Below are 13086 nucleotides of genomic sequence, written 5' to 3'. Positions count from 1 at the left end.
TAAAAATTTTTTTTTTTTTGTCTAATGTTTTATAGATACATATATATATTTGGTAATATTAATTGTACTCTCACTAACATATTAATAAACTTTATTTAGCTGTATAATAATAAAAATATTTAAACAGATTAAACAAATTATTTTATTATCTTAAAAATTTTTTTTAAATAATTTTATGACTATTTTTAATTTTGGTAATAAATTTTAAATGAATATTTTAATTGATTAAATTAAAAAATTATTTAAATTATATAAAACAAATCATGATAACTATTTTTATTTAATTATAATGCAAATGAATAAATATTTTAAAGCATTTTTTTATATCTTCATCAAAATCAACTAATAAATTATAAAAAAAAATAATTTTGATAAATTTTTTTTTATCTTTTCAAGTTTAATTAACCATATTATATAGGAATATAAACAAAATGTTATTTGATATATTTTAAAAGGAAGGTTTAATTAATGGTTATCTTAATAATTATTTTTATGTTTATCTTTCAAACTACATTCATATGAAACATTGTTCAAAGTTCAAGATAATGAAGAATATTTTAATAAATGATAATTTTAATTACTTTTTAAAATTAATAAAATTGGTAGTTTTTTTAATTAATAGATATTATTGTATAATTTAAAAAATAAAATCATGTTATTTTTTATAAAAGATAATCATTAATTTGAAAATTATAAATAAATATGTCAAATAAATGATCATTGTTCAACATTCTAATAATCTATGAAAATTAGTAAATAAAATATTTAATTTTATATTTCAAGATATATTATTACACAATTATTATCATTTAAAAATTTAATAAATATATATATCAAAGTTTATAAAGCACTTTTTTGATAAAAATTTTCATCACAACATAATGCCAACTATTATACCTGTTTTATTTTGTACTTTGTAGCTGATTACTTTTTATTACTTAAAATAATGACATTAGTGTATTTCTCAAGTATCAGAAACATTCATATTTTATAATATAGATTTATAATCTTTTATATATGTATAAACATATATAAATAAAATGTAACGCTTGTTTTTTTTATTTATTATTTTAATTAAAATGTTTATACTTTTTTATATTATTTAAAAAATCTTATATTTATTATTGTCACTGTTTTGTTATAATGTTTCAAGATTATTGCATACATTTTTTCTTTCATTCATTTAAGATATTTATAATAACAACATTCTAGTGTCATATTTTTAACTTTTATCACAATTAAATTAACTAACTTATAAACATCATTTTTTTTTCTATTCATGTTGCAGTATAAAAATTGTCATAGGTTTTTTTTTTAGTGATAATTTTAAATTAAATAAATTTAAATTTAAATTATTAGATTTAAAACAACATTTTTTTTTTAAAATAAAACATTATAATAGCGGTTTATTAATTTATATATCATTTACTTATTGTGATGACCTTTGTATTAAATAATACTATATAGTATATATAGAACACGTTAGATACTGATGTCTAATCATCTATCTCTAAGAAAAAACTGGTCATCAGATAGTCTGTTTGTAACTAAATAATTCATTATTATATATTTTTAAAAAATTTTTAATCTACTGATTAGTACAAAAATATTTATTTTTATAAATTATTACTCTTTATATTTTATTATATTATTGTTTCATTTTTATTAGGTATCCTTACAATTACCAAAATTTTAAAATATTACAATTAATAAGTATCAAAATTAATCGTAAAATATCTTAATCGCAATGGCTGAAGCACGTAGTGTTGCTGGTATTAATATTGCATTAACTCATGATGGAGTTGCTGTCTCATATGATCAAGAACTTTTAAGAGATATTTGGTCAGCTTTCTCAAGATCATATAGAAAACGAATTGCAAGATTTAAAAATCATTTTATTGCTGGTATTTTTCCAGCTAATATAGCATCATTAGGTGCTACTTTAGGAATAGTTCTGCTCTTTTCATTATTAACAATTGATGTAACATTTGGTATTGTTACATTTTTAAGAAATTGGGTATTATACTTTTTATTTGGGTAAGATAGACATATAGTTATACTAACGGTAACTTTTTTTTTTTTATAGATCTGGTTATTTTTGTCACATCTTATCATTGTTAATCGGTGGTTCTTTGTTTTGGTTTTTATTAATACAAATAATGAGATTATCATTAAAAATGATGTTAAGTTATAAAGGATGGATGTATCAGTCACCATTTGAAAAAAATGTTACATCATTTACTAAAGCATGGTTTAGTATTCTTCATTTTATTTCAAAGTTTGGACCAACACTTCATTCATTTCAAGGTGCTTTGCCACATTTACCACTTCCAACACTTAATGAAACACTTGATAGACATTTAAAATCAATACGTCCATTTACAACTGATGAAGAATATGATGAAATGGTTATATTAACAGATAAATTTAGAAAAGGACTTGGAAGACGTCTTCAAAGATATTTAATTATTAAATCATGGCTTTCTGTTAATTATGTATCTGATTGGTGGGAAGAATTTGTTTATATGCGTCAAAGATCACCAATAATGATTAATAGTAATTATTATGGTTTTGATACACTTAATATGCAACCTACAAACAGTCAAGCTGCACGTGCTGCTAATATCACATGGGCTGCTTTAACATTTAGAAGAATGATTGAAAGACAAGAAGTTACACCATTTGCATTAAGTCCAAAATCAAAAGTTCCATTTTGTACAATGCAATATGAAAGACTTTTTAATAGTTGTCGTATTCCTGGTGAAGAAACTGATACATTTCGTGTATATGATGATGCTAAACATATTGCTGTATATTATAAAGGATGTTGGTTTAAATTACCAATTCATAGTGGAAAACGTTTACTTGAACCTAAAGAATTACAATATGGATTTCAAGAAATAATTGATAGTGGTTGTATACCACAAAAAGGTGAAGATGAATTAGCTGCATTTACAGCTGGTGAAAGAACACCATGGGCTATTGCTAGAAGAAGATATTTTAATACAGGTATTAATAGACAATCTTTACGTGCTATTGAAAGAGCTGCTTTTGTTGTAATATTAGATGATGAAGAGGTAACATATGATGAAAATGATAATACAAAATTAGATCGATGGGCTTCATTACTTTTACATGGAAAAGGTACAGATAGATGGTATGATAAATCATTTAATTTTATTATTTTTAAAAATGGTAAAATGGGTATTAATACTGAACATTCATGGGGTGATGCTGCTGTAACTGCTCATTTTGTTGAATATTGTTTATTAAAAGATTTATGTCATCAAAAGTATGATGAAAAAGGAAATTGTAAAGGTTTACATGAAGTAAATGTTCATCCACATCGTCTTCGTTGGGATTTTACTACTTCATGTCTTGATGATATTAAAGTTTCATTAGATGTTGCTAAAAAATTAATTGATGATGTTGAAATGTCATTATTAGTATGGAATACTTTTGGTAAAAGATTAATTAAAAAACTTGGTATATCTCCTGATGCATTTCTTCAACTTACATTACAATTAACATATTTTAGAAATCAAAATAAATTTGCATTAACATATGAAGCTTCAATGACAAGACTTTATAGAGAAGGTCGTACTGAAACTGTTAGATCATGTACAAGTGAGTCATGTGATTTTGTTCGTGCAATGCTTAATGATAAAGCTGATAATGAGGAACGTCTTGAATTACTTTATATAGCAGCTAAAAAACATCAAGAATTATATCGTGATGCTATGTGTGGTAAAGGTGTTGATAGACATCTATTTGCTTTATATGTTATTAAACGTTATCTTGAAGAAGAGTCACCATTTTTTGATAAAATATTTCCACCAACTTATTTATTATCAACATCTCAGACACCTCTTAATCAATGTGAAGATGAATCAATAGGATTATCTGTAGAGGAAAGAGCTAGCTTTATTAATGCAGGAGGTGGTTTTGGACCTGTAACTGATAGAGGATATGGTGTATCATATATTATAAATGGTGAAGATCAATTATTCTTTCATATTTCATCAAAAAAATCAGCAGATAATACTGTAAGTTATTATTAATAATTATTAATTTAATAATTTATATTTATTTTATAGAGTTCATACAAATTTCGTGATGATCTTATCAAAAGTTTGAATGACATGAAATTATTACTTACAAAGAAATAAAATATTGCTACATTTTTCATGATTATGATATTATCAAATTATAATACCTTCAATATTATTAATTTAATGTTATTTTTAAATTGCCGTAAATAAATATATTAATTATAAACATATATCAAATTAAATTTACTATTGTAAAATGATTTGAATAAAATGAAAGTTGATAAATTGTTTGTATTATATTATTTACTTGTAGTTCATTAAAAAGTAGATAACATTTCTAACAAATTCTTTAAATATGTCAGGATAAAGATGATTTCCTTTATAAAAGTAAACTAATCAAATAAATGAGGGCAGATAAGAATCAAAATGTTTTTATTGTAAGTATTGTAGAACATTTTGTATTTAATAAATAGTATTAATTAAATTTTCATTCTTAAAAAAGGTAAAATATTTCTAATTTTCAAATAGTTATTTTTTTTTCTTCTTTATTCTAACATTTATATTATAATCAATGAAAAAGGGTGCACATAAAAATTTTTTTATGTAAGTTAATTTTTATTTTTATTTTAAAAATATTTTTAGTTTAATTGCTTTTGCTGTAATACATATTACAAATGCAATTTTTAATCGTATTGTAATGGCAAAATTTTTTTTTAATTTTCCATTGTTTATAAGTATACTTCAATATGGAATTTTATTATTATTTATTGAAATTGCAAATTCGCAAAATATTATTAAATTACAACCATATACTGTAGAAAGAGGAAAAGAATTAATGATACCATCAATATTATATTCATTATCAACATATTTTACATTAACTTCATTAGATGGAGTTAGTTTACATATGTTTCCATTAATGACAAAATTAGCACCTCTCACAGCAATAGGTATAATTTTTTTCTTAAGTGAAGATAGAGATACATTAACTGTAGGAAAAATTGGAATCATTGGATTAATTGTTTTATTTTCAAGTATGAGTGTATACTTTTTTTATTCATTTCAACCAATGTCATGGTTTTATGGACTTTTTGTTGCAATATGTCTTCCATATTCATTTAGATTATATTATTTACAAGCTGAAAAAACAAATATTAAAGATGTTATATATGTAAATTGTTTTAACTGTTTTGCACTTTTTATGATAGCTGATTTAGTTGTGGTATGTTATTATATTTAAAATATTATATTAATATAATTTATAATTTTTTTTAGAATGAGGTTAATTATGTATATTATTATTATCAAACATCTGCAAGTCTTGCATTTTATGTATCAATTTTGTTTCAAGTAATTACTGGAATTTTTTCATATATTTTATTAATGTATATTATAAAAAAATTAGGACTCATCACAACAACAGTCACATATACAACACTACAATCTTTACAACTTTTCTTTGCTTACCTTTTTTCATTAATTTTATTTTATGACATAACACCAACTTTTTTTAATATTTTAAATATATGGTTATGTGTTTTATGTACAATTTATTATTTTATGAAACATTGTCAAAGTATATCATTTTTAAACAGAACAACATTTAAATATACTGTTTCACCAAATAAACGTTAAACAATGGCAATTTTTTCTTATAAGTAAAAAAATATTTTATCTATAATTATTATATTCTATTTAATAAATTGAAATACAGTAAATTATCAAAATTGTTCAAATTGATAAAAACCATTTTCTATTTTTAATTTAAAATAATTTCAATTAGTTTTTATTAAAATAAAATATATTATTATATAATAAAATTATTTTTTGAAAAAAAACTATCTTGTACTTTATCACTTTAAAAAGTAAATTAATAAATAATTTAGTAAAACTATAATTATAATACTACAATATTTTTTATTTTATTTCATAAATATTTTAAACAAAAAAAAGATTAAATTATAATAAATTATGATTAAAAATATATAATAAATTTCAATATCTATAAATTAAATTTATATATAAATAATAACTTATTAAAATTAAAATAAAGTATTCATTAGTTATCTATTTGACTACACATTAACTATAAAAGCACATGTCTTAAAATTTAAATATATAATAATTAATCTAGACGATTGACAGTGATTGGTATAAATTATCCAACAAAAATTCAAACTTTAAATAAACAGAAATAAATTATGTTGTTTAAAAGTTTAAAAAATTTATACCAAAGGTTAAATATTTAAAGATGAAAAATAGAAAAAATATTTTTAAGAAAATGATTTAAATAATATAAATTAATGGTTTATTATTTTTATTTAACCTTTTAAAGTTATTCTTTTAAATGTCAAAATAAAATGATTAAATATTTGATTGATAATTTTAAATTATTTAATTAGTATTAAAAATATTTTATTAAACTTTATAAAATTAGTAAGAATTTTATATGTAAAAACATATTTTAAAATTAAATATAAATTTAATTACTTAAAATATAAAATATATTCTTTTGATTTTATATTAATTGTTTCTTTAATTATATATTAATATTTAAATTTATATAAAATATATGTTTTACTATGTATATTTTAAAAAATGTTATTTAGTTTTTTTCTTTAAAAATATATAGTCAATTAGTTAAATATTCTTACGACATAAATTCTTTTATTTTATTCTATATAGATAATCTTATGATATATTTACTACAAAAAAAATGAATAACAACTTTATATTTTTTTTTATAAAAATAAAAATAAAATTTTTTTTACTCATGATTGTTATCGGATATTTAAAATGTTGTTTTATTTTTATGTAGTATATTTGATAAAAATATTTTTTTTTATTTGTAACATTTTGTTCAAAAACTAATACACTTTGTATAAATAAAGTATTAATAATATTTTATTTAATATTATGTTTTATTATTTATATTTTGAAGTAATATATATATATATATTTTTTATTTGGGACAATAAACATTTTGAATTAAGAAAAAGTAAAAAAAAATTTTTTTTGATACAAGAATACATTTATTATAATTGTTTATAAATAATTTTATTCATACTAATATAAAAATAAATATTCACATTCAATAAAAATTATATAATAAATTATATTGCCTTTTAATTTATATGGTGATAAAATCAAACTTTCGTAAAATTTAATTGTATTAGGAGATATTCATAATTTGTATTTTATGGCAATTATTCTAATATTCATTGTTGATTTAGACTGAAAATTTGTTTTATTTTACCATCCTCAACATTTTAAATATTCTTTTTCTTTCTTTTGTTTGTATAAATTTATTTTAAATGTTGTATCATCATCATTTTTTCCTGTAAAAAGTAGCAATTCATTACTTTAAAAGTATTCTTCATGAATGAAAAGTTTTTTAATAAATTATTTTTAATTCTTATAATTTTTTATTTTTTTATGTTAAAAAATTATTAAATAAAATATACAAAATAATATTTTTTTCCTCCAACTTATTTGTATCATAATATTATTTAAAAAAATTTTTTTATATTATTCATAAATCTTGAATAAATTTTGAAATACATATACAAAACTCGTATTATTTTCTTATATAAAAAAGTTCACATTTCGAAATAACATAAATCACTAGTTTTTTTTTAATTTAATTTAATAAAGAGTTTAATATAAAAGTTTTTTTATAATATTATATTAACAATAAACTATTATAATAAAATGTGTGGTAAAAATACATTAATAAATTTTTTTTAGCATTTAAATTTTAAGTCAATATAAAATCAAATAATAACTTTTTTAATTAGATCAAATTAATGTATTATTACTCTTTTTTTCATTAAAACAACTATTTTGTCTTATAATTATTTTTATTATTACTATTAATTTTCTATTTAAATTAATATTATTGGTATATTAATATTATATAATAAACTTTGACTTTTATGACTGTAATTTTTTTTTATTTTAATGTTAGTAATACCTTTATTTTTTATACATAAATATAACCTTAAACATATTTATTTATATATTATTTATATAAATATATATAACTAAATAATGTTTTTATAAATTAGGTAAAATAAATAAAAAAAATATATAATTAATATTAATCTATCGTTATCTGATTTATTATACCTATGTTATAACAGTTAACATTCCTTAATAATCTTTATTCCAAGCATTGATTTAGAAAAAGGTATTAATCTTTCATACATATATTTCGTTTGTGTCGTGGGGTGCGTCGCAAAGCGGGCTTTGCGAAAAGGAGGTAGTAATATGATGGGCAATGTTGGAAGAGTGTCATCATATGTTTTATCTTTTATTAACTTTGGCTAAATAATCTTTTTAAATACATAATAATATATATTTTTATTACTTTTTTTTAATAATAATATTTATTTTATCTTTTATTATTTTGTTCAATTTTAACAAACCATTTTATATGTATATTTACCCTCCTGTTTGTATTCAGAAAGTTTCTGCGAGATGTTTTTTGGAATCATATCTTCGTTATACTAATTATATAATAATATGCTCTCTTTAAATTTATAATCTAGACATATCTTTTATAGATGATATCGCATTCAGAGGCAACAAAACCTCCTCCTAGATTAAACAATACAAAATTAACAACAGATAGAGTTGATTATAATTTACATGATGTTGATTCTTCTTTTGAAATTACAAACAATGGAAATACATTATTTCATAAAAGGAGGTCTTCGAGATTAATTGAACAATCGATGGAGATTGAAAAAACATCAAACAAAATAAACGATATAATTATCACAAAAAAGGATTATTTAACTCCAACCACTTCTTTGCCCAAAACTTTCAATGAAGAAATGGAATATAATTCAAGTGAAAATAAAAGTTCACATAATGAAGAAATGATAATGGAAAAAATGGATATTGTTGAATCATCATCGAATAATGAAATAAATGGTAAGTGTATCTAATAATATAATAATATTATTTTATTTTATTAGATGAACAATATGATGATGAAATTAATTTATCATATCGTTCCAGTAGAAGAAAACAAATATTTAATCTTGATGACGACAATTTTGATGATTCAGTAAAAAGTAGAAGTTACATTAATAATTCTTCCAAAGAAATGATAAATAAAAAGAATAAAAATTTTAATGAAGTTTTTGGCAGTATTCACCGACTTTTTCCTAAAACAATAGAACCAAAACCAAATAACTTTAAAAGTATATTTGACACATCACCTAATTTTCAATCTAATACATATAAATTTAATTTAAGCTTAGGTGAAACTACTGTAAAATCTACTTTAACTCCCTGTATACAAAAACAAAAACCACCCGTAAATTACTTGACGGAACAAGCTCTTGCTTTAATTGCAAATAATGAAAAAGCAAATGCTAATAAAATGAAACATAGAACAACAAGATTAAATATGAAACCGTCTATTTCAAAGATATTTGATGACAACAATACTAAAAATGATCTACCTCCTGAAACTCCTATTTTTTCATCATTTGAAAGTGTAAAAAAACCATTGCCAAAAGTAAATGTTATTGTATCAAGAGCAATGCATTCAAATCCAGGGCCTCCAAAATTAATAGAGCAAAAAAAATTTTTAAACGTCACAAATAATTTTAGAAATAATAGTTTTACAACAGCAACTTTATATAATGAAAAAAATTCACAAACAATATCAGAATCAACAAAACATTCCAATACTTGCCATGAAAATACTACCTCAACAAATCAACCACAATTTAAAACAGTTAAACTTAAAACAATTGATACTAATTTACAAAAAAATATTACTTTAGATTCAGTAAAAAATACGGAAAGCACCATTGAATCCAATCAGTCTTGCCGTGTATTGTTAAAAAAAACTTCAAAAGAACAATCACCACCTCAACTTGAAAAACAAGTTACAGGAAAAAATATTCAAAATCAAATACTTACAAAAGCTAGTGATATTAATGATAAAACAATAAAAAATCTAACACCAACATCAGGAAGGGTTGTTGTCATTAAATCATCTAATATGAATAAACAAATAAATTTGGCAAATAATGATGAATGCAAAAATACTAAATCTAACATTTCAACAGTCCCATTTCAATCAGAACCAGGACCATCTGGTCTTCAGTCAATTAAATCTAAACTAAATCAACCACCTAATTTAAGTTTAATGAATAGTAAACCATTGCAAAGTACTAATAAAACAACTTTTAAAAGAAAAAATATTCCCAGTGAATCAAATAATAGTTCACAAAGTTCCTCTACTGATTTAACTATTTTAGACCGCACAACAAATATAGATCGATCTCCAATATTATTAAAAGGTTTAAAAACAAAAGTTCCATTAAATAAACTTCGTGAAATTGCAATGAAATGTTTTATACCTAGAAGTATAACAGCTAATTCGTTAATCTACAAAAGATCTAGACGTTCATATAATTTCACTAATAATAAAAATGGAAAATTAGTAATGGTTTGTACTTCAGGTAAAAATGTTATATCAAAAGGACCAATTGAAAATGATATATTATCAAAAATGAAAGAAATACCATTTTTAAAACAATATGCATCTACTGATCCAAATGATATTGAAAGTGATTTATATCAAACAGTTATTGTATGTGCCTATTTTACATCTTTTTATAGTGTTAAAATGTTTAAAATTGTTAAACGTAGAGAATATTATCCTCGTTCATATGAGGCACTACCTTTTTATCCAACAAAAGAGGAGATTGATGAAGAAACTGCAACTGTTCCTAAAAGAAGAAAAAGATCAAAATCATGTGAATTTCCAACATCATCTGTAAATGATTACCTTGTTGTATATATACCTGTAAAAATTTTAAAAAAATATGGTATATTAAGTAATGATGAAAAAAATAATGATAGTAATGGAGTAATAAATCCACTTTATACTCCTGAACAGAAAGTTCGTATATCGCAAAAAGTATATGATTCTAAAACAAAACATTTAAATGACGATAATTATTCAGATGACTTGGAGGGTGAATTAAAAGGTATCACTGTAACTGTTGAAATACCACCACCACGTAAAAGTGATGCAAAAAATTTATTTTCTGATACTTCATTATATAATACATTAAATGTAACATTACCTGAAAATAGAACATTACAAAACTATAAACCAAAGTTTGTAAGAGATAAACAAGAAAGTGGTAATGAATATGATATGACAATATCAAATAATAAAAATGAGTTTGAAAATAATATAAATCATTATAATGATAATTCAGAAATAACAAATAAAAAAACAATTAGAACAATTTATACACATCCAAATAAAATAGTAAAAGAAACTAGAACAACAATTATTCCATCAGGTAGTAAAAGATTTTATAGTAATAGAGATATACCTGATGATGCTTCTAAAATATTAAATTATTTTAAATTAAAAAAAGAAAGTACTATATATACTGAAGAAAATATAGAGAGTATAAGAAATTTTGGAAAGAGAATGACAGCTAGTTATCAATATTTATATAGAATAAAAGATATGGAATTGTGGAATATAGTTGATGAAGTTATAAATGAAATTAAAAGAACAGAAAAAAATTTTGAAAATGAAAAAGTACCAGGAGATAATCAATCAAATTTAATTCAAACAATAAAAGGACAAGTTCTTAAACGTGGTAGAGGTAGACCAAGAAAATCCGAAACAGAAAAAACTGTTTTAGAAGAAGAAATTATTAAAAGAAGTGATGATGGAATGGCTGATATTAAAGAAATCGATGAAGAATGTCTTTTAAGTACAGAGGATATGTTAATTGAAAGAGAAAATAATGGATATAATATGGACCAATTTTTATTTAAAGATAATAAAGATGATGAAACAAGTTTAGCATTAGCTTCAATTGATAATGAATTACCATCTGATAAAATTAATAATGATATATTAAAACGTAAAATTAATAATTCGTATGGTTATACATTAGATCCTATGACGAAAGATGATGGTGACATTTTTAGATTTAGAGAATCATCCATATCTAATGATGAATATGGAGAAAGAAGAAAAATTATTGGACATTCAGCTGATGGTAAAGAATGTTATACAGCTGTTCCAAAAGAAGATTATCCTTTATATAAAGGTCGTTGTAGTGCATTAAGTTTAGTTGATGAAATGCTTCAAAAGAATACATCAGAAATTGGTCTTGGAGTAAAATATCATACATTAAAAGAAATGGAATTAAATGAGTATGATAAAGTACGAAAAACAGAAGAAGCAATATATGGACCACGTCCAAATGCATATACACGATTTATTGAAGAAAATAAAGAAATGTTTATGAATGATTGTAGTTTAAGATATGTATTTGATGAAATGGGTGGAATAAGACAATTTCCATTATATGGTGATGATAATAATATTCCTCGATTTAATTTTGATAAAGATGAAAGTATTCTTTATGAAAATGATTCATTAGATGATGATGTTGGTATTAGATCATATGATAGATATAATAATATGTATGGACAAATGGATTTATATGATGAAGATGAAGGAGAATCATTACAAACAGATGAAGATGAAGAGGATGAAGAAGAAGAGGAAGAAGAAGATGATGGTAATGTATATTGTAGTCAAACAAATAGATTAAAACAATCATCAATTGAAGAACACCAAAATAAAATGTCTTTACAACATAGATATATTCAAAATCTTAATTCTACAATAAAAAAACAAAGAAAACCACGTATCAGTAAACCAAGAGGACCATATATGACAAAAAAACGGCGTATAGAAGCATTAAAAGCTGCTCAAGGTTTAGGAAATGTATTTGATGATAATAAAAAAAATAAAAGACCTGTTGGTAGACCAAGAGGATCAACAAAAAGAAAAGCTAACAGTAGTACACCAGTAGATCCAGCAACAATCTCATTAAATGATTCATCAGTATCTAAAAAAATTAAAAATGAGGAAGCATATTGTCGGCCAACATTTAATTCAATTTTAGCTGCAAGTAGAAGTCCATCCGATTTTTCTAAAACAAAATTACAAAACAGTAATAATTGA

At 21.7% G+C, this 13086-nt stretch overlaps 3 protein-coding genes across 3 annotated transcripts; all 3 read left to right on the top strand.

Annotated features, from left to right (window-relative positions):
• Positions 1–1747: 1747 nt before the first annotated feature.
• On the top strand, positions 1748–4169 carry SRAE_X000048200 (LD31742p; the record flags this gene model as incomplete). Its single annotated transcript, XM_024644832.1, has 3 exons — positions 1748–2037; positions 2087–4046; positions 4098–4169. 3 exons carry the CDS (start codon positions 1748–1750, stop codon positions 4167–4169), a joined length of 2322 nt encoding a protein of 773 aa, XP_024510351.1.
• A 454-nt stretch (positions 4170–4623) lies between these two features.
• Positions 4624–5687, top strand: SRAE_X000048100 (Hypothetical protein; the record flags this gene model as incomplete). The annotated part of the gene is made up of 3 exons (XM_024644831.1): positions 4624–4655; positions 4695–5274; positions 5328–5687. The coding sequence occupies 3 exons, from the start codon at positions 4624–4626 to the stop codon at positions 5685–5687; spliced, it is 972 nt and encodes a 323-aa protein (XP_024510350.1).
• Positions 5688–8617: 2930 nt separating this feature from the next.
• Positions 8618–13086, top strand: SRAE_X000048000 (Hypothetical protein; the record flags this gene model as incomplete). Its single annotated transcript, XM_024644830.1, has 2 exons — positions 8618–8990; positions 9035–13086. 2 exons carry the CDS (start codon positions 8618–8620, stop codon positions 13084–13086), a joined length of 4425 nt encoding a protein of 1474 aa, XP_024510349.1.

The sequence above is a fragment of the Strongyloides ratti genome (assembly GCF_001040885.1).
Source record: "Strongyloides ratti genome assembly S_ratti_ED321, chromosome : X".
Taxonomy (NCBI): Eukaryota; Metazoa; Nematoda; class Chromadorea; order Rhabditida; family Strongyloididae; genus Strongyloides; species Strongyloides ratti.
The sequence above is the reverse complement of the archived record's forward strand: the minus strand, read 5'-3'. Positions and strand labels throughout refer to the sequence as shown.